General features: G+C 40.2%; 1 protein-coding gene across 2 annotated transcripts in view; it reads left to right on the forward strand.

The window, feature by feature from the left end:
* Positions 1–22,928, forward strand: part of ERBIN (erbb2 interacting protein) — a 188,528-nt gene that overhangs the window by 133,541 nt on the left and 32,059 nt on the right. For both annotated transcript variants that reach the window (XM_063454077.1, XM_063454078.1), the window contains 14 exons: positions 75–131; positions 2,743–2,806; positions 4,625–4,699; positions 6,220–6,364; positions 7,031–7,103; positions 8,118–8,247; positions 11,289–11,404; positions 13,432–13,501; positions 14,229–14,328; positions 15,178–15,299; positions 16,533–16,715; positions 17,809–17,985; positions 19,230–19,347; positions 20,495–20,678. In XM_063454077.1, the coding sequence (XP_063310147.1) occupies positions 75–131; positions 2,743–2,806; positions 4,625–4,699; positions 6,220–6,364; positions 7,031–7,103; positions 8,118–8,247; positions 11,289–11,404; positions 13,432–13,501; positions 14,229–14,328; positions 15,178–15,299; positions 16,533–16,715; positions 17,809–17,985; positions 19,230–19,347; positions 20,495–20,678 (1,614 nt within the window). The remainder of the gene's footprint in view (positions 1–74; positions 132–2,742; positions 2,807–4,624; positions 4,700–6,219; positions 6,365–7,030; positions 7,104–8,117; positions 8,248–11,288; positions 11,405–13,431; positions 13,502–14,228; positions 14,329–15,177; positions 15,300–16,532; positions 16,716–17,808; positions 17,986–19,229; positions 19,348–20,494; positions 20,679–22,928) is intronic.

A 22,928-nucleotide genomic window follows, 5' to 3' on the forward strand; every position in this document is an offset into this window, starting at 1 on the left:
TTTCATTACTTGTGAGTTTGTGTGCTTTTTTGATTGCATTGTTTCAGATTATATATCTATCTGCTTTCTCTTAGGTTAACTAAGCTCCAGATACTGGAACTTCGGGAGAACCAGTTAAAAATGTTACCAAAGTAAGTATGATACATATGAAGTTTATTTTCAAGTTAAACTTTAACATGGATTTCTCTAAATCAGGGTTTACAGAATCCTGCAGCGAGCTCTGCCAAGACTAGAAAATGGCCAGTCCTAGGGACACAGGGACAGAGTACCTCCTTGCACAATAACCTTTGCAAAGATCATACTTTGTTACATTGCTTGGTGTGTTACATTCTTGCATTTTGAAAGAATAAAGAACGCTGCATGTTTCTTTTGTGTGTGCATCCGGTGTAATCTCTTTTTATGAAGACACACCTTGGGCTGTGTTGCCATTGCTATGATAAGGATGTTCACTCCACTCAGCAGTTAATTTGTATTTGTAATTTTCACCATTTTTATTTTTTTATTTCTGTGGGCGAGGCTGCTCTTTTGGACTTGAGCATCACTATACTGTTTGTTTGGCGTGTCAATAACTAAAAAAAGAAAAAACTATTGTTGAGAAACATTTTAGCACTGTGAAAACAAAACAAACTGCTGGGAAATTTGACAGATACAGTTCTTCTCAGTAAAGGGCGGTCACCATCATCTGAGTTAAATTTAATTTGTATCTTGTTGGCCAGCAGTGTCCGACTAGTATGTCATGTTTAGGATTTTCAAATTAAACTGTTCGAGGATGTTTTGTGTGTTATCCAGGGATTTGCTGTAAGGAACTGTGTGTCCCCAGATGGGCTGTTCTTGTTTAGTTTTTGTTTGTTTGTTTGTTTGTTTTTTGTAAGGACACATTATTGATGCAGTTGATTCTGTCTGTTGCTTAAAGTGTACAGCGTAGATTTCACCATAGTGTCTAACGATACTGGAGAACTGCATTAGGCAAGTTTCTCTGGTGGTTGCTTGGAAGAGGAAGAGGAACTACTCCAGAACCTGAAAAATACTGGGGTACAGTGAATTTGATTATTCTTTCCACATTGAAATGTAATCAAATATGTCATTGATGGCAACATGTGATGGCCAGTGTCATAGCAATAGATGGTCTGGTATTGCACAGGTATTTTGTCAATTAAGCAAGCTTGTTCCTGTTATTAGGGTGTGTGCTATTTGAGCTTCCCCAACAGGTGTAGTTATATATATATATATGGGAGGCAGGCATTTATGGGAGCTGATTGTTATAGAATGTGTAACACACTTGGAGCAAAAATTATGGTGACTGCGGTAGAAATAGAGTGGGCTACATTTTATATCAAAATGAATATAACATGATAGCTTAACTCTAAGAGGCAGGCATTATTTCAGAGCCCATAGTGAATATGTAGACAGAAATGTGTACAGCTTTATAATATTGCCCCACTAAAACAGTTCCTCAAGTTATTAATAGAGCACTGGCAGTCATAGAGTACCAATAGGGTACTGATTAGTCATAGAGTACTAATAGGGTATTTAGTTAAGTGAATTTCAAATTTAAGGCCAAAGTAACTGAATGGAAAGCATAGCTGGCGGATAGAATGTTTCCAGTTTAAATGTTTTGACCTTAAATGTGAAATTCACTTTGAATTCACCTTGAATTCTCCAGTTGGTGAATAACCCTTTACATTTCCACTGGTTCAGCACTCAAACCCAGAAAGATGTCATGATTTCCAAATGAGCTGAGGATGATTTGGATCAGCAATGCAGAACAATAAAAAGTTATACCAGCAATGTTTAAACTTCTTTAATGTAAACATCGTGGACTATACTTCACCTGATGCTCAAATGGTAGATCCTGTTTGAAAGTACTTCCAAAAAATCCTTGAAAAATCATGTTTGAAAGTCCTTTAAAGGACCACTCTAGTGCCAGGAAAGCATACTCGTTTTCCTGGCACTAGAGTGCCCTGAGGGTGCCCCCACCCTCAGGGACCCCCTCCCGCCCGGCTCTGGAAAGGGGAAAAGGGGTAAAACTTACCTTTTTCCAGCGCTGGGCGGGGAGCTCTCCTCCTCCTCTCCGCCTCCGTTCCTCCCAGTCGGCTGAATGCGCGCGCGCGGCAAGAGCTGCGCGCGCATTCAGCCGGTCACATAGGAAAGCATTTATAATGCTTTCCTATGGACGCTTGCGTGCTCTCACTGTGATTTTCACAGTGAGAATCACGCAAGCGCCTCTAGCGGCTGTCAATGAGACAGCCACTAGAGGAAATAGGGGAAGGCTTAACTAATTGATAAACATAGCAGTTTCTCTGAAACTGCTATGTTTATAAAACAATTAGTTAACCCTAGCTGGACCTGGCACCCAGACCACTTCATTAAGCTGAAGTGGTCTGGGTGCCTAGAGTGGTCCTTTAAGTCCAGAGTTTGCTAAACAAGATATAAGCCATTCTGTTATAACTATCTATGCTAATGGAAGACCGCTTCTAAAACCGGGTTGAGGTACTTGTTCAGTGACTTTGATATGCAGGTTGTTTTTATGTGGCTATCTATTTAAATTACCGGATGCTATGGTTTTATCAACCTGGCACCAAGGAGGAATGTTATGAACTGATAAATTACAATACACCAAATAGAATTAACGTGGCTTCAGTTATAGTTAAAAAACCTTTGACTGGGATATTGTCTTGTTTTTTTCTTTGCATTTAAAATGAATCTAAGAAAATAATTCTGCTTTATATATGACTCTCTCAGAACTATGAATAGACTCACTCAACTTGAGAGACTTGATCTGGGAAGTAATGAATTCACAGAAGTGGTACGTATGGCAACAGATTGTCATTCAAATTGTACATAATTGGTCTCCACTCTCCAGCTGTTTTAAGACAAACAAATAGAACACTAGGCCAGCATTTAAGATTTATAGGAGTTATAACAATGTGTTTAAAGCTAACTGTGGCTACCCTAGCTTGCCTTATCAAAGGTGTGTTAATAATCGAAATTGCAAAAATCCAAGCGTTAATCCACTGCTTAGTTGAGCTATAAAACTGCCACAATATGTTTGATTAAAGGTGACAAACTAGCTAAAGGATGACAGAGGAAGACTCAAAAATGCAAACCAATAGCCTTTTCAATGATTAATGTTATAATAGTGCTAAAATTAACTAAGCAGTCAAGTGATACGTTGTTACACAGTTTGATTTTAATATGGGTAAAGCCCCTTGCGTTATTTAGTAAGACAATCTAACTACACTAAACTCTACTGCTAAATGTAGTGGTTATGGTGCTAGCAGGCTACTGACTTCATCCCCATGTTCTGCATTAACCCCCCCTCTCCCCAGGACAGGTTTATTGACTTGTTAGATTTCAAGTACAACACAGGGTCTGTTAATATTATTTAACTATATGTGCTTACTTCCACTTTAGATCACTATTTATATAATATCCTTCATACACTTCCCTCTTCCCATTAAATCAAAGTAGACAAGCATTGAATTCCAAACACTGCATCCGCCATCTACTTACCCATCTACTTATATTAGAGAGACAGGCAGAAGCACAAACTGGGCACTCACTGGTGTTGCCCACGTACAGCTATTATTACCACTGGTATTTATATAGTGCCCGCATATTCCATAGCGTTTACAATAGTATCAAAGATTTAACAATAAATTAGGTTGTAAAAACGTACAGGAACAATAGGTTGAAGAGGACCCTGCTCAAATGAGCTTACTCTATAGGAGGTGGGTTACAAAACACATTAGGACAGGAGGTAGCAACCAAACAAGGTGGGAGTGAGGCAGACTGTAGTGGTTATGGTGACTTTAATGTTACTACAAATGTGCTAAAATGGTTAAAAATAAATAAATCTGTTTCTAGGCTTTTCTGCATATTGCTAACAAAACACAAAATAAAAACTAAACTAAATGAGCTTTGAGCTAGTCAAAACTTTGCCGTGTTCTTAAACCCCTATTGTATCAGAGTCTCAAACTGAAATCTGAGCAGGTCAAAAAGATTGCATTAAAATGCACAAAGAGCAATCATATTAATTATGGATTTTGCAAAATAAAAATCACTTTCCATATGGGATTCATACAGAAATACCAAAAAAGTTACTATACAGCAGGGGTGCCCAAAAGGTAGATCTCCAGATGTATTAAAACTACAGCTTCTATGATGCTTTCCCATTCTATAGCAATCTAAAAGGCATGCAACGCCTCATGGGAGTTGTAGTTTTAAAAACATCTGGGGGTCTACCTTTTGGGCACCCCTGCTTTAGACGAAGGATGACCATTGACATATTTCTAGATAAAGACTAACACAAACAAATAAGAACAGGGTTCTCCCCCCCCTCCTCCCCCCCCCCATCATTTTCCATAATTCCTGAATGACCTCTTTTCTTTAGATTCACATTTATAAATTCAGTAATTTGACTCCAGACCATTTGGAAAGTAAACCTATGATTTCTTTCTCTGCTTCTTTATTTATATATTTTCTTTCATTAATTTTGTGCACTAAATGAAATTAGATACCAAAGAAAGGCTTGCTAAATCCTCAGAGTATCATATATTTCAGTAAAGCAAAACGTATATGAAGTTACATTTTTCAGCCCTGATTAAATCTGTTTTTCTTTCAGCCTGAAGTACTTGAACAGCTAAGTGGTCTGAAAGAATTTTGGATGGATGGAAATAGATTGACATATGTCCCTGGGGTATGTATGCCTCTTTCTGCAAAGTTTATTTTTCAGACCTCAACATCACTACAAACCTAGTCAAAGGAATAGCTTGCAGAATGTGGTCAGTGCTCTCTCCCCGGTTTATACTGGCAGACAGAGAGTATTAACGAAGTCCAGAGTAGTTAATCAAGAGTTAAGCTGAGCTTTCTTTGGTTTGCAAGGTTGTCCTGAAGACCATGTAGAAATACAATGGTACCTTTTTAAAATACACAAAATAGAAAACTGTTTCATGTTGATTGACTGTTATGATGCCAAAAAGTTGGAACAATTTGGTTTTATTTTATAGTTTCAGTTTAGACTCTTTGTGCTGGTTTTATATAGATGTACACATTTCATGTAATGGCATGGCCAAATTAAAGATGGGAAATATTGGCCACTTTTGCAACATTAATCAGTGACTCCAGTCTCAGCGACACAGAAATTCTCCCCAACAATGAATAAAGTGCATTGTCCATGGTGCTTTTGACTTTTACAAGTATTGAGGCAGGTTCCTTGCAGACAGTCTAATATGTAATGCCGACCCAGAGATCGAGAAATCTCCTGACTACATAATGCTCCTTTCCTATAATGCTTAGTAAAATAACTATTGGTTTAAACAATAAACCTTAAAAGCTAGTAGAGCCCCGAAAAGTACCTCCCAACTTTAAGGTGTCGTGTTTTCTCTTAATGGGGCTAACATGCAGCATTTTTCATTACGGATAAAATTCCTGGACTTGTCCACCTTCTGAGAAATGGCAGTGGGAGAGCCACTCTCTATTCCTGGTGCTGCTATCTGTAGATTCAGCTCTTGACTTTAAAACCAGTAGATTAAACTATAACCGATGGACATTTATATGTGTACAGTATAGTATAAAAACAAGAGTTTCTTCAGAATGCTGCGAGATCAGTGATCCAAGTGTAACAAATAGCCTGTTATTGACTTCTGAGAGTGGAGGCGGATCGTTAATGGCAATACGCATTAGGCGTCAACTGTTTGAAACTCGACCCATCCATACAATAAAATAGTCCCTACGTTATCTTTTGGATTTCTATTGCTTTGAGAATTTCAGTGCATTTGCAGCACAGTCTCTATGCATTTTTCAGTGGTATGGTCACTATCTTTAGAATACAACCAAGCCATGCGAGGTTTCGGCAATTATACAGTTTCCAAACAGCATTCTTAATATAGGAAGACTCATTATTTAGCTGGTAAATTTACTCTGTGGGATGAAATGCCTTTAGCGCTTCTGTTTTCAAAAGCTGATAAATTTTTCCCTAGTGCGAGGGATAATTTAGTAGCTACAGAAGAATACACCCCCTCATCGTTGGGAATACAGAAAGCGTGGGTAATTGCTATTTATTAACGAGCAGCAAATAACAGACCCAATTTATGAGAATCCCAGTGGCGAACCATTATAAGCATCCCTGGATTGTAAGCGACAACACAGATCTGTGAGGTGAGCAAGCAATGACGTAACGAGCTGTTTCTCATCTGCCTTGTTTACTTGTTACTTTAGTTTCTTGGAAGTTTGAAGCAACTGACGTACCTGGACTTTTCAAAGAACAACATTGAAATGGTTGAAGATGGAATCTCTGGGTGTGAAAGTTTACAGGACCTATTACTGTCCAGCAATGCCGTACAGCAGTTACCAGAGACCATTGGTTAGTATCTCACTAGCCTACCTGCTCATACTGTAACTTACTATCTTGGTGTTATATTCATGCAATACCTTAACTTATTATCTTTGTGTTATATGCACTGTTTGTACTGAATATATAATCTGATTCTAAATTTTACAATAATGTTCACGGTTCAGTTTTTTTAAAATGACCAATAAGACTACACCAAATTAAAATTAAAACACTTGTTTGAGTGCATATAGTTTAATCTCTGGCTCTGTAATTATAGATTTGCTGTTCCTCCCTAAAAACGTATTTCAGTCACTCCCTTCATAAACTGATCAGGGCTGTATAGCGCTGTTTAGTTATGTTTAGTTTTCACCCTATCTTTGGCAATGTAATATTACACCATATCAGGCTGTCAGGCTGTGACTAGCTAAGCAGCTGCTTTGCGAAGTACTTCTGGGTGATTGTAGTAAGTAGTGAAACTATATATTCTTATAAATATAATACCGAATTCTGAAAGGTGAGATCAGTCTGCTAAAATCTATGATTCTTTGCTTCTCCTGCTCTCCCATGAAACATATTGCAGGAAGTTTAAAATATATATTTAATCCTGCCTCTTCATTATGGGAACCTGCTGACTGCTCCATGTTACAGATAATGATTTTTTTCTTCTAACCACATATTTCTGTCTTCTCTACGCAGGTGCACTCAGAAAATTAACTACTTTGAAAGTGGACGAAAACCAGCTAATGTACTTACCGGACTCCATTGGAGGGTTGGTATTGGAATTCCGTTTGAATTAATGTTTATATCTCACTGTTGCATAATTCCTATGTAAAACTAACCGTCTCATACTATTCTGCAAATGTATTCACTTGGATGTGTCACAACTAAATGAGGTTTTAATCAATGGGGATGTCATGTGTGTACCAGCATGCTGAGCAAAAATTCACAATTGTAAAATAATTCTAACTTTAGCCATTGTGCATCTGCAATCTGCATCTACAAGCCAAGTGCAGTCTTTTATCTGTTTGTCATATCTATAGGTATACACCATGCATCACATTGCATAGATGTGCATTGTCCAAACTGCCCACTCAAAACAGTAAGGCTGGGAGATCATTTTACATGTGGTCTTCTTCATATATCAGATAGCACAGTTCATCTCGGCTGCCTTCGGCTACCAATATTCAAAAGTCTCCATGTAGTATAGTTGTAATCTAATAAAGTATATAGGTGCAGTGAGCAATAGGGATGTGAACGCATGTTAAAGGTACACTATAGGCACCGAAACAACTTTAGCTTAATTAAGCAGTTTTGGTGTACATATCATGCCCCTGCAGTCTCCATTCTCTGCCATTTAGAAGTTAGATCACTTCTGTTTGTGTTTACACAGCCCTAGCCACACCTCCGCTGGATGTGACTCACATAGCCTGCATGGTTTAATTTTTCAATCAGATGTTAACTTGCTTCAGAGGTTTTTATCATCCTGCTCTGTAAATTGAACTTTAATCACATACAGGAGGCTCCTGCAGGGTCTGGAAGGCTATCCATAACCCTATGCTGGCAGAAAAGCACTGAGAGGTGATATAACAGAACTGTATAAGAACCTTTTTTTTGACAATTGGTATATATGGCTTTTCAGTTAGAAATGTCCTATAATACTGGAATGATATCTAGTCTCCAATACAGAGCCATGTTATTTTTGCTTATAAGTACTTGGTTAGTACATTTACAAATTCAAGTTTGTTGGATACTTAGAATTTTAAAACTATGTATTTTTCCACAGACTTGTTTCCATTGAAGAATTGGATTGCAGTTTCAATGAAATTGAAGCCTTACCTTCCACTATTGGGCAATTTTCCCAAATCCGTACCTTTGCTGCAGATCATAACTTTCTATCACAACTCCCTCCTGAGGTACTAGGAATGTTTGGTGATTATGTCATTATAGTAAATAACATACTTTTATATCATGATGTCGGAATGTGGAAATAGCCAGGGAGTATGATTTGTTGGGGGAAAAATGCAGAGGAGTATGATAGCAATGTCAGTCTCTCGCCTCTCTGACTCTGAAAGGTTAAAGAGAAAATAATACCCATGGATTAAAAAAGGAATCCTGATAATTTATATTCCCTAGACTCCACCATAATCGGCAAACACTATTAGTTTGGGAGCGGGGCCTAACTGCCATGCTGTGCAGACGTGTTTCTCTGGAGCCCCTAACAGCTTAAATATACTGTAGATAATATTTTAAAGCTTACAAATAGCCTTTTCAAGAACCAGTCAGAGCCTCTGGTTCTTGGAGTTTCTGAGACACTTTTTTTCTTTGTGTCCTGGCATGTATGGCCTAGTCGTCCGTTTTGTCGAAGGAGTTGGACGATCTTCAGGGCAAAGTGACGTGGCTTGCTGCAACATCGGACCCTGCCCTCCCAGACCAGTGGGGGTTATCCCGTTCTCAACTGCAGAGGTTGCCGCTAACCTCATTGACAGACTGCTTCTGTTCACAAGACATGATCGCTACTCGTAAAAAGGCCGGGCCGCTGCACCTAGACTAAAACACGGGGATATCCTGTACAGATGCGACCAACTGTGTGAGAGGTTCTGGGCACTACTGCATAAACAAGCATTCCAAAAGCCACTGGGACTCAACAACAGAGGAGCTGGAGGGAACGGGATCCCACATCGGACAAATCCGTCATTTTCAATAGCATCACTCAGAAGTCGGGCGTTCCTGAGTTCCATTAGAGGATTGAAATCATCACATCGCTCACATTCATGGTGAGCTATTTGGGGGAGATGTCCAGTGGATAGACCAAAGTGCATTGACGCATTCTCCATGGAAAATGACTTGTACATTTGTTTATGACTGGATCAGTGGCTCATTGGTAAAGGCTCCATATCAGGCCTGGGGCTGGCCTGGTGATGTTTCGGGACACCAGTATCGTCGCCGTGTATCCATCTGTGACACTTGTGCAACCCCTTCAAACTTACCCTGTGTGGAAATAGGGTGACTGCATACTATAGTGAAACTAACTGGTTACTAATCTGGCCTTACATTTGTTTCCAGTTTTGATTTAATTTTCATGTGTCTTAATGAGTGTTTCTCTGTTGAAGGTATTTACACAGATGTGATGACCCTAGCTCAGCACCCTTCATGTGGCTTACGAATAAGCATTTAATCTTTTAGTCACTAAGTTGGCATACCGTTTATCTTTTTCTTTATGGCATAATATATGTTTTACCTTACTTAGACAGCACAGTTAGATGTCTCATAATTCTTCTACTAATACTAGCTCCGTTATTCGCTAATCAACTACCTACCATTTTACAACACACTAACCGAACAGTTTTATGCAAAGTAATATTTAGGAGAATCCTAGCTTGGCTGTTAGTGAATTGTGCAAATCTTATTTTTTTATTTTACTATTACATTATTTTCTGTTTAAGCGGCACATATCATTTACTTGCCTATACCTTAATGTTTAATCTTCTGTCATTTTCCTATATTTTATTTCATGAGAAAATGTATGCATATAACTATTATGCTACAACGTGGTACTTCTCATATATTGTCATTCTAATGCGAAGTGATATGTTCGTTTTCCAGACCTCGCGAGAGGACCCGGCGGAGCTGCTGGATAGAGCTCCGCCGGTCCTCTCTGCTGCCTCCCTCACACTCCGCGGCTGCATGTTACAGTGCCTGTGGGCCGGTGAGGGAGATCTTTGATCTCTCCACCGGCCCATGAAGGCACACAGCGGGGCCGGCGCTCGGATAGCGCTGGCCCTGCAGTGGCGGGCCAGGGAGATCCTGTGATCTCCCCTGCCAGCCTCGGCCCCACGGCCATCGCGGCTCACCGGGCATTTGCCCGGTGTGCCCGATGGCCAGTCCGAGCCTGGCCACGGCCCACAGGGAAATTTCCCGGTATCCCGGTGGGCCAGTCCGGCCCTGAGGCTGGCGGCCGGCGGCGGCTACCCGGGCCACATGACGAGGTCTGGAGGGACGGATTCGGCCAGCGGGCCTTGTGTTTGACACCCGTGTTCTAGAGTTCTAGCATTATAATCACATTATCCTTGTAATGAGGGATCTCTACTCGCTCAGTCATAGAAATTTGATGACTGTACAATTGTGCAATGTGATCTTCTAACATTTTACCAACAAACCACAAATGCATTGTAAGGGAAAAATCGCTTTATGTATTATATTCCAGGTATTTAATGTGTATGAGTAGACCCTTTTCCCATCCAACTTGTGTCTCAATTTTGCTGTTATTCTAAAGTTAGTTGAAAGTTCAACTCAAAAAGCTTATAGTGGCTAATGATTGTCAAAGCCTAGATAAGTGAACATGGTCTTAATCTGAAATATTGTGCCAGATCAACCACAGAGGCAGGGTATAAAGTGGTTCCATTGGAGTTGGCTAGCTGTAAGGAAAATGTTAATGAAATGTTGGGGTAATTTTAAATGAACAATCCAAACACATAAAGCTTTTTAACTTGCTGAAGTGTTTTATGTCTGGATAGTGTTCCCTCTTTCTTTCATTTTGCAAAAAAGTGCTGATGTTAATAGAAATGCTTGACCCCCTTGGATGTCAATCAGGCAACCGGTCCTTTTACTTCCTGGTTGTTTAGCTCACTGGAGCTAAACTCAATTGCCAAGAGCACCTGCCCTGCAAATACTTCTCATTGGACTGAACTGAGAAATGTTGTGGTTGGACAGCCGCAGAAAGTCTAGAGACTTACAAAGGGTACAGGCAGCAGATCTGCAGCTCTTGCAAGCTGTTTTTAGATGTAACCTCAGAGCTTTTAGAGTTCTCATATTCTACTATCTACTAAATTGTTAATATGTATATATTTCCATTGAAGTATTTCTTTAAATTAGTTTAGATGTGCATTTGCATCTGGAAAAATCCAGCAAATTTGTTTTATATTTCACAACTGTTAAGATCCAGTCTCATTTTCAGATTGGAAACTGGAAAAATGCCACAGTACTATTCCTTCATTCAAATAAATTGGAATATCTCCCAGAGGAAATGGGTGACATGCAGAAACTGAAGGTCATTAACCTAAGTGACAACAAGTAAGTCAAATAACATTTTCACAGTCCGGTGTCCTCAGTGATAATTGTGTGTGTGTGTGGGCTCATGTTATGGGACGGTAAGGGAAGCCAGCTTTGTTCTGTACAAAAGACTTGCACTGTATAAGTCAACTGACACGCAGGCTGACTCAGCCTGATATGCAAAACTTCTAAAATTAAAGATACTTCGCAGTTAGCATAAAGGTCTAATAAGTTTGTGATGGGGGCTACACATACAAAAAAATACAAGCATTCACATCCCATGAGCAAGTTACAGGCACAATCCAAAACACAGTGCATGCAAGCCTTCACCCACTTCACATGAACATTCAAATCCCATACTACATATCTACATTTATATCTATCTCTTTTTAAACATATATGTTAAAGATTGCTCATTTAGTTTTAGGATTGTTTGCTTGGTGGGCAAAAGGTAGCTGAAAATGCTATGCATAATTAGAAAGCACTTTGGATTTTTTTCCAAAGCATTAAGTAACGCATACAAATGTTACCAATGATAAGCTTGTACCTGATTGTATATGAACCCTAATAGGCAAAGCTTTTCCTCTGCTGCAATATTAAAAGCCCATTGCAGTTCTTTGGCTCAGAATATTTTGTCTACAAAAATGTCAGCATGTGTCTTCTACGGACTCTAAAGAGTGCAATGCTTTTATCATTTCCAGGAATCTCTGATACACTGCTTTGTTTGCCCAGCTAAATAGACATCTCCCATATAAAAGTATCACTCCATTACTTACTATGATATTACCCTTAGGTGCTTGTATTGTGTGCGCATAGTATGTACATATGTGTAGTTGATTTTGATAAAGTGTCTAGAAGTGATAATGGGGTTTCACCAGATAGTGACAAGAGAATTGTGCTTGTGTCTTGAATTGGACCCATGGGATTCTGAAGGTCAGGAAGGAGTGTAAGCACAGTCTAAGGTGATAGGCTGCCCAGTTTAAATATCTATCCTATAAATGTGTTTAAATAAATAAACACTAAAAACACTAAGGCTTTTAACACTATGCTGAAAGCAATTGCTCTGCTGTCACCCTGGATGTATTATTGTAGGGCATGACTATTTAGGTTATTTAATAAGTGAGAATTTAAAGGACCACTATAGGCACCCAGACCACTTCAGCTCAATGAAATGGTCTGGGTGCCAGGTCCCTCTAGTGTTACGCCTGCAGCTGTAAACAAAGCAGTTTCAGAGAAACTGCTATGTTTCACTGAGGGTTAATCCAGCCGCTACAGCCTACAGCCGCTACACTGACAGCCGCTAGAGGCTCCTGCGCTTCTCACTGTGAAAATCATAGTGAGAAGATGCTGGACGTCTATAGGAAAGCATTTAGAAATGCTTTCCTATGGGCGGTTTGAATGCACGCATGTCTGGCGCTGACGTCGGCAGGAGGAGGAGAGTTCCCCAGCACCGAGGGACCCCGGCGCCTGAGAAAGGTAAGTGCTTAACCCCTTTAGCCCAGCGGGAGTGAGACCCTGAGGGTCGGGGGGGACCTAAAGACCCTGTAGTGCCAAGAAAACGAGTTTGTTTTCCTGGCACTATAGTGGTCCTTCAACCCCTTAAGGACCAAACTTCTGGATTAAAAGGGAATCGTGACATGTCACACATGTCATGTGTCCTTAACCCATTAAGGACACATGACATGTGTGACATGTCATGATTCCCTTTTATTCCAGAAGTTTGGTCCTTAAGAGGCTTAGGGGTTAAGGTCAAAATAGCCAAAGTGGAAAAAATCTTTGTTAGCTACACTTTCAGTTCGGCTACTCTGGCTTTAAATTTACAATTCATTTTGAATTCACTTTGAAGTGTCTCTTTAGTAAATAACCCTAATAGTCATGCCCTATGATATTACATTCAGGGTGACAGCATGGCAGTCAAATATAGCAAATTATTAAAAGTATTCCTGGTTGTAATCCGCTTATGATCCTCAAAGAAGTTATTGTTCTGTTGTCACACCCGCACATTAGAAAAATACATTGATTGTCATCTTTTTTTCCTCTTTCTACAGGCTGAAGAATTTGCCCTTTTCTTTTACAAAGCTGCAGCAACTTACTGCTATGTGGCTCTCCGATAATCAGGTGGGTGCTGCGATATTCCATTCCTGACCTTTCCAAATGATACATGCTGTTCCCTGATCTCATGCTGTCATGAGGAGCGCTGTCTCTGGACTATGCACTTGGTGCTTGTATTGTCTTTAGAAGTAGGAGGCAACATGCTTGTAGAAATTAAAGCCCTATTGTTTTGTTTTTTTCTTAATATGCTGAGATTTTATTGGGCCATGCTGTAGTTACATGAAACACTTTTACTTTGGTTACATTTGTCAAAATACAACTAGTCATAATCAGTGGTCATTGAATCTTGCACAAAATACATACATGTCCAGAAAGCTATGCACTTAATAGTCTAGCTTCCTATGTTTCCATCATGAGAAGAGACTGATTACCAATAGGGTATAGGAAAAAAAAGAAAGGACTGGAATGATTACCGTAGTTAGTCATCTTTTACTAAAATTAGAAAGAAATGCACATTCTAGCAACAGATAAGTCAGCTGGCTTATTTACTCCTACTAGACATTTTATTCCTGGTTTTGTTCCCTGCTCAAGTCAGCTTTATGTCTGTCACGTGCCTTCCCTGGTGGTAGTCTCTGCTGGAAGGCTATTCCCTGCACATACAACTTTTTGTAAACATATTTCCTGATGTTATATGAATATATTGGTTTTTATCTCTTCCTTGTACTTTATGATGCTCATAGAATTCCTTGTAAACAGAGCCATGTCTTGACAAATACTGGTCCTCTCTTTATAGTCCAAGCCACTAATACCTCTTCAGAAGGAAACCGATCAGGACACACAGAAGACTGTCCTGACCAACTATATGTTCCCTCAGCAGCCGAGGACTGAAGATGGTAAGGACTTAGTATGATTTGTTTTTGAGTCTGTAGTCAGTGGTTGAAATGCAGTTTCTCTCTCTCTCTCTCTCTCTCTCTCTGTCTCTCTCTCTCTCTCTCTCTCTCACACACACACACACAAACACACACAGGTGATTTCTCTCCTTTTGCAGTGAGCCACGTATTGCTATTTAATGCATTGCATAGGCCTCTAGTCTTAATTCTATTACATCGATTGTTCCACTCGCAAGACCTGGCTGAAGTATTTCCCGCCATTCCATAATTCCCTTTGCTTTGTGATAATTACTCCACATTCACCAGTGCTAGTGGAATACAAGCTCTTTTACTTACAGTCCATGATAATAGAATATTTGTGGAATTTGCTTTTAAATACCTTTTTATTATTTGGTTAATGCAATATTTTTTATGTTTAAAAAACAAAAACAAAAAAAAAACATATATTTTATTTAGAGTAATTTCTGTGCAAGAGCTACTGTTTCTTTTTATTTTATTTTGTATTTATTTAAATAAATGTACAAGCTCTTTTCGCAAGATGTTTACAAATAAATCCAAAATAAAAGGGAAATAGTTGTCAGAATGTTTCCCATTGAGAAGGCTTGCATAACTCTGATGGAATGAAACATATATATATATATCTCCATTTAAGGCACAATGATTTAGAATGACTGATATTTATTTTTTCTATAATAACATCATTGTAAATTTAATATGAAATGTATTGTTGTTATAGAAATGCTCGCTTCACTCGTCCAGTTATATAGCTTGGTAAATGCATTAGATACACAAACAAAAATGATGGAGTCAATATAAGTCAAATAAGAGTTCTTCTGTGGAATTGTCTTGCAGTTATTTTCTCTTCGGACAGTGAGAGCTTTAACCCTTCACTGTGGGAAGAACAGCGGAAGCAGCGTGCTCAAGTGGCTTTTGAGTGTGATGATGACAAAGATGAACGGGAAACTCCGGCACGGGTTAGTATGCTATTACTTACACGGTTATTCACTAAAGTGGGTTTAAAGAGAATTTCACATTTTAGCCTAAAATAGGGAACTGGAAGCTGAGAAAAACAAGTAGCAAGAGAGGTGAGAATGGACAACCGCTCACTTAGCCTGCCCTTCGATGGGTCCCCTCAGATCTCAAGCTGGTTTTAGAAGCACACTGGAAACTGGAAGCACAGCGGACTTGGAGACTTTCTCAGATTCAGCTATTTGAGCCTTAATGTTGAAATTCACTTTTAATTCACCATGAATTCCCAACAATTCTCACTTTAGTAAATAACCTGGTTAGACAAATATTACATTATGCTCTGCTTTGTAACTCACGTGAGAAGTGTGAACGTTAATATCAGGGTTGTCTTTTTAATATTGATTGGGCCCCCCATCCCCGGGCGTGCAATCACGTCCTCCACCCCAACACAGTGGCGGACCTAAAGTAGAGAGGTGCAAGAATTTTTTTGGGCCTCCCTATCGCATGGTTGATTAAAAGGTAGATCCCCCATCTGTCGTGCAACTCCAGCAATGCATTGAACGCTGGGGCTCTACCATTTACCCATGTTTGCAGGTTTGTATTTAGCACTAAGCAGTTTTTGAGTGTTTGAATGTAAACAGGTTTTTGTATGTGGTGTTGGCGTGACTGCAAGCATGTATTTATGTGTAGTGTTTTTAAATGCAAGGGTATATTTACATATAATTTTGGTGTGTAACACAGATGTGTGTTTGTACATAGTGTTAAAGTTTAAATGCAGAGGTGTATTTGTGTATAGTGTTAGTGTGTGAATGCTGAGATGTATGCACATATACACACACAGAGATATATACACACTGAAACACATGCAGAAACACAGATACAGACACATACACAATGACACACAGATACATAACCTGACACACATGCAAATACACAGACGCACACATAGATACACCGAAACATTCTGCCTCCACTCTGCCTACTCTTCTTTCCCGCATGCTCCTCTCTTTGTGGGAGGAAGTGACGCACGGCCGTCACTTCCTCCCAGCCGGCTGCCGAAAAGTAAGTGCTGACAGAAGCCCACCGATTGGCCCTTTGTGCATGGGACACCCAGTGGGCTTCCTTAGTGTGCTCGTTTATTATTACCCTGAATGGCTTGGATGTAACATGTTTTGATATAAAAGACTTACAAAGGATGGGATAAAAAAACAACAACAATGTATTTGTTTGTGAAACAGGAAGGCAATTTGAAGAGGTATCCTACACCATACCCTGATGAACTCAAAAACATGGTCAAGACTGTCCAAACCATTGTGCACCGGTTAAAAGATGAAGAAAAGGCAGAAGAAGCAAATCGAGAGATGAAACTAAATGAATCGCAGCCAACTACAATAAAGGATGTTGGTGTCAAGGTTAATCTGGTCAGTACTCTCAGGAGACGAATTTAAGTTAATGTATGGCAGTTATATGAATAAACAAAAATAAGTGTGTACATGGGGAGATTGTAGCCCACTAGAAAAAATTGACTCATTATATTCTTAAATTTCCCAGTTTTTAAGATGATCCATTATGCAGATTCTTATTTTTAGATCAAATTAATGACCCCCTTGCTTTCAATATGTTTTCGAGTGTTAATAACTTTCTTGGGTTCCATTTATTATTATTATGATTATTTTATAGAACCGTCGTATTCTGTAGTGCTCAAACGTTTATCCCATTTACCTTACCCTGTTGCACGGCTGCAGTAGCAGCTCCAGCCAATCTGTGGCCAGCAGTACTATAATAGACTAAACAAAATATAATGTAACAATTTACAATTCCATATTAAAAACAAAAAAGTGTTATCTATTTATAAAATGTAACCAATTGAGATAAACCTTTCTGAATTTGGAATGTTATCCATCTACTACTGTATGCTGTTATCTTTTAAATATTATAACTGATTTTAATGTATAACTATAGAAACATAGAATGTAACGGCAGATAAGAACCATTCGGCCCATCTAGTCTGCCCAGTTTTCTAAATACTTTCATTAGTCCCTGGCCTTATCTTATAGCTAGGATAGCCTTATGCCTATCCCACGCATGCTTAAACTCCTTTACTGTGTTAACCTCTACCACTTCAGCTGGAAGGCTATTCCATGCATCCACTACCCTCTCAGTAAAGTAATACTTCCTGATATTATTTTTAAACCTTTGCCCCTCTAATTTAAGACTTTGTCCTCTTGTTGTGGTAGCTTTTCTTCTTTTAAATATGGTCTCCTCCTTTATTGTGTTTATTCCCTTTATGTATTTAAATGTTTCTATCATATCCCCCTTGTCTCGTATTTCCTCCAAGCTATACATGTTAAGATCCTTTAACCTTTCCTGGTAAAAAGCAAAAGCATAGCATATTATATGATATCTCGTAGACTAACAATGTATTCCTAAATGATTCATTAATTACTTTCCCTTAGATACAATTTCATTCTCTTCAGTCCTTAATTCCTTTATTTATTTATTTATTTTGGCTAGACATCGGAGAGTGTGCCACTTAAAAGCGATTATGATGACAAGCACATAGTGGGAAACTGCATACAGAAGAACTGTGACCCAGAAATGGAAAATAATATTGGAAGTTCACAGCCGGCTACTCTCGTGAAAAATCTTTGGAATACTAAAACCGGTGTTAATCATGAAGACACGCTTGAGGTATGGCTCTTCCATGATCATTAAGCCAGGCACGGAGAGAAGAATCAGTGTCTTGTTGAATCTGTAACTTTGTTAGATGAAACAAAGTCACGTTATTATATATATATGGCAAGCATATATTGTTATTGTTTAATGTATGTGTGTGATTGCCTTTACATTCTGTACGCTTGCACACAGAAAACATGGCAAAATACAGAAATGCAGTGGTTGTGGTTAAATATTTATATATAAAAACATTGCATGTTATTTCTTCCTCTGGACGTTTTGGGCTTCCTTCATCTTAGGAGATGCATTCTCACTTCACTTCCAGTACCGAACCCATCACTTAAAAGGGGACATTTCAGCCAAGTCCTTCTATTAACGCAGGGGTAACTCTCAAGGCAGTGAAAACCTTTCTCTCTCAGCATCTTTTGCCTTCCGTTTATAAAGCATCGTAGTAAATAGAAACCCTCATCATCTGGAATTTTACATGTTGACTAACCCTCTCAAAAGCTGTGATTGCTTAGTAGATTAGTTGTAAATTTAAGTTTTTTTAGGTAGAAGTCGTCCCGAAACGACATGAAATACTATAAAGCTTAATTTTGACTTCTATCAGGACTTTCATTCGATACATAATAGGTAATTGACAGAGTTTGTTAAAATTATTGTCACTATTTTGATATTTTAAATTCCACCACACTTAGATTTTCTTTAGATTTATCTCAAGCTATGATGTTCTGTGGCGGAAGGCTCTGCTATAATTGTTCTAAAATGAATCACTTTCCTGCTCACCTGCCGTGGGTACACTTTGTAGAAATGAAATGAAAGACTCCATTATCTTTTCTGAGAACACATTTAAATGTAATGCTTTGAACTTGTCTTTCATCCTCTCTGATTGAGTACTTCAAGTGCCTGGCGGCTGCATTTATTTATAATAGTTAATGCTCAAACGTATAAAAAGTCCCTATTTATGTTAAGAGGATACAACGTGACACAAGCCCTAAATTCCATGTTTGAATTTAGCATGGTTCAATTGTTAGCTGAGAATAGGGCTGTGTGACTGAATTGATCAGTATGCATGGCACCGAATGACACAACATGACTCACACCTACAATCTGTCATGTAATTCCTTACACATCTAGTGATCTGGTCAAGGGCAGTAATCTGGAATTCGAGAATAAAGCATAGTAGAATTTATTTTATTTTATGGACATGCAGCAGGTGAAAAAAAGTCACTTTCTTGATAAATATATTTTCTTCTCAGCAGGAGTCAGAAGACCTATCCTATGATGAAGAAATGAAAATGGCAGAAATGCGTCCTCCACTCATCGAGACGTCAATAAATCAACCTAAAGTGGTGGCACTGAGCAGCAACAAAAAAGGTGACCAAAAAGTGAACCACAAGGGATGTGTTATCTCGTTAGCCATGAGAACTACGATCATTTCCTATTTAATTTTTTCCAGTAAAAACCGTAAGCTATACGCATTTTCAAACATTAGAATCCTCCTAATGTATGTTAAAATAGAAAATGAAAAATATATATACATGCATACTCCCTTCCTTTCTCACAGAGCTATATATGTCTGATAGAACAAACTGCTAATCAATGAGCAGATAAATATTTGTGGTGAAAATAACAAACAGACATAATAGTGTAAAATGTTTGTACATAAACCTGAACTCCTTGCTAGGTTTGTTTTCAGGCACATATAATACAAACAGTAATTCAATTATTTTCACGTTATATTAGTTAATTTACTCATACATGACCTTAAGCAATGTAACTAGATTTTGTTTCCTGTAAGTGCCCTTTTACACAATAAAGGCTTGGGTCTTGGTAACAGAGAGTATTTATCTACTCTCTTCCTATAATTGTCAACACATCTCAACTTTTGGATTCTGCGTTGTTTGTCTTGGTAATAGTATGTAAATGTTGGCGTGCTGATCTATAGGTGTCCAATAAGGGCCAAAGACAAGCACATGTATGATGCTGGTGCTGATAGAATTCACCTCTATAGATGATTTAGGTCCTAAAGGTTTCAAACAATATTTTTCATATGCTCCCTGTACCATTTCTCAACATGACAGAGCAGAACACATTATTCATTATATTGCTACCACTACATTCTGCAGTGCTATACAATTTGGTTAAAAGCACTAAAATAATGAATGCAAAACACATTAGAAATTCAGAAACAAGAAGTGAAGGCCCTGCTCAGTCTGAAGAAAGTGGGTTAAAATACACAAAGTATGTAGTAGAGTGAGTGGAGGGAAGATTAATTGCCAAGTGTGTACCACCAGATATTCTTGCAGCAATGCAATAGAGAAGTATTGGAAACATGGGCACTTTGTTCATAGTACATTTAAACAAAACAATATCTTCAGAGCATCATAAATACACCAAATTTAATTTTTTCTACATTTATATATTATACTGGAATCCCACTGATAAATTTGTTTTTGTAAAGTAGAGAGTTTTCCACTCACCAGAGACTTTTCACTGAACAGATCTATGCATTGTGTTTCAGAGGATATAAAAGATGCCGACTCTTTGTCAGATGAAATGACCCACAACAGCAATCAGAACAACAGTAATTGTTCTTCGCCATCCCGGATGTCAGATTCTGTTTCTGTAAACACTGACAGCAGTCACGATACTTCTTTGTGCTCGCCAGAGAAGGAGTCCAACATATCTACAAATCTGAAAATCAGGTATCCGTAACTTTCTGTGCAATTCTATGTATGTCACAAACACACTGACAACCAACTCATCTGGTGATCACCAAGGTTAGACCCTGACTCATTTTGTGCTAACTCATCTTGTGGCCACCACGGTTAGACCCTGACTCATCTTGTGCTAACTCTTCCGGTGGTCACCAGAGTTAGGCCCTGACTCATTGTGTGCTAACTCATCTGGGGGGTCACCAAGGTTAGACCCTGACTCATCTTGTGCTAACTCATCCGGTGGTCACCAGAGTTAGGCCCTGACTCATTGTGTGCTAACTCATCTGGGGGGTCACCAAGGTTAGACCCTGACTCATCTTGTGCTAACTCATCTGGTGGTCACCAGAGTTAGACCCTGACTCATCTTGTGCTAACTCATCCGATGGTCACCAAGGTTAGACCCTGACTCATCTTGTGCTAACTCATCCAATGATCACCAGAGTTAGACCCGGACTCATCTTGTGCTAACTCATCCTGTGGTCACCAGAGTTAGACCCTGACTCATCTTGTGCTAACTCATCCGGTGGTCACTAGGGTTAGCACTGCCACTGGACAGACACTAAGCAGATTAGCAAAGTCAGATTAAATTTGGCTCCAGTGTCCAGATAATGAAAAAAATTACAAAGGTACAAGTTACATAAAAAGTAGATAAATAAATGAAACCATTTATTAGCCTTCTGCTAGATTCTAAGTGAATATTTGCTTCTAGGTATCAATACTCCTTTTAATATTAGTAATTACCGTATTTATCGGCGTATAACACGCACTTTTTTCCCCTGAAAATAGGGGGGAAATCGTGGGTGCGTGTTATACGCCGATATCCCATAATTACTTATCTGTCCTGAAGCGTGGGCTGGCTTCACAGCGCGCACCGCGGTACAGGAACTTTAATTTCAGGTTCCGGTTTCCGGCGGGACTGAAAGGAAGTGTGCACAATAGTGTGCACACTTCCTTTCAGTCCCGCCGGAAACCGGAACCTTAAATTAAAGTTCCTGTACCGCGGTGCGCGCTGTGAAGCCGGCCCACGCTTCAGGACAGGTAAGTAATTATGGGAGGGGAGGAAAGTACACTACACTATGGGAGGGGGAGGAAAGTACACTATGGGAGGGGGAGGAAAGTACACTATGGGAGGGGAGGGGGGGGGGGAAGTATACTATGGGAGGGGAGGGGGAGGAAAGTATACTATGGGAGGGGAGGGGGAGGAAAGTATACTATGGGAGGGGAGGGGGAGGAAAGTATACTATGGGAGGGGAGGGGGAGGAAAGTATACTATGGGAGGGGGAGGAAAGTATACTATGGGAGGGGAGGGGGGGGGGGAAGTATACTATGGGAGGGGAGGGGGGGGAAGTATACTATGGGAGGGGAGGGGGGGGAAGTATACTATGGGAGGGGAGGGGGGGGAAGTATACTATGGGAGGGGAGGGGGGGGAAGTATACTATGGGAGGGGAGGGGGGGGAAGTATACTATGGGAGGGGAGGGGGGGGGGAAGTATACTATGGGAGGGGAGGGGGGGGGAAGTATACTATGGGAGGGGAGGGGGGGGGGAAGTATACTATGGGAGGGGAGGGGGGGGGGAAGTATACTATGGGAGGGGAGGGGGGGGAAGTATACTATGGGAGGGGAGGGGGGGGAAGTATACTATGGGAGGGGAGGGGGGGGAAGTATACTATGGGAGGGGAGGGGGGGGGAAGTATACTATGGGAGGGGAGGGGGGGGAAGTATACTATGGGAGGGGAGGGGGGGGGGGAAGTATACTATGGGAGGGGAGGGGGGGGGGGAAGTATACTATGGGAGGGGAGGGGGGGGGGAAGTATACTATGGGAGGGGAGGGGGGGGGGAAGTATACTATGGGAGGGGAGGGGGGGGGGGAAGTATACTATGGGAGGGGAGGGGGGGAAGTATACTATGGGAGGGGAGGGGGGGAAGTATACTATGGGAGGGGAGGGGGGGAAGTACACTATGGGAGGGGAGGGGGGGGGAAGTACACTATGGGAGGGGAGGGGGGGGAAGTACACTATGGGAGGGGAGGGGGGGGAAGTACACTATGGGAGGGGAGGGGGGGGAAGTACACTATGGGAGGGGAGGGGGGGGAAGTACACGAGGGGAGGGGGGGGAAGTACACGAGGGGAGGGGGGGGAAGTACACTATGGGAGGGGAGGGGGGAAGTACACTATGGGAGGGGAGGGGGGAAGTACACTATGGGAGGGGAGGGGGGAAGTACACTATGGGAGGGGAGG

Source organism: Pelobates fuscus, chromosome 5 (assembly GCF_036172605.1).
Source record: "Pelobates fuscus isolate aPelFus1 chromosome 5, aPelFus1.pri, whole genome shotgun sequence".
NCBI lineage: Eukaryota > Metazoa > Chordata > Amphibia > Anura > Pelobatidae > Pelobates > Pelobates fuscus.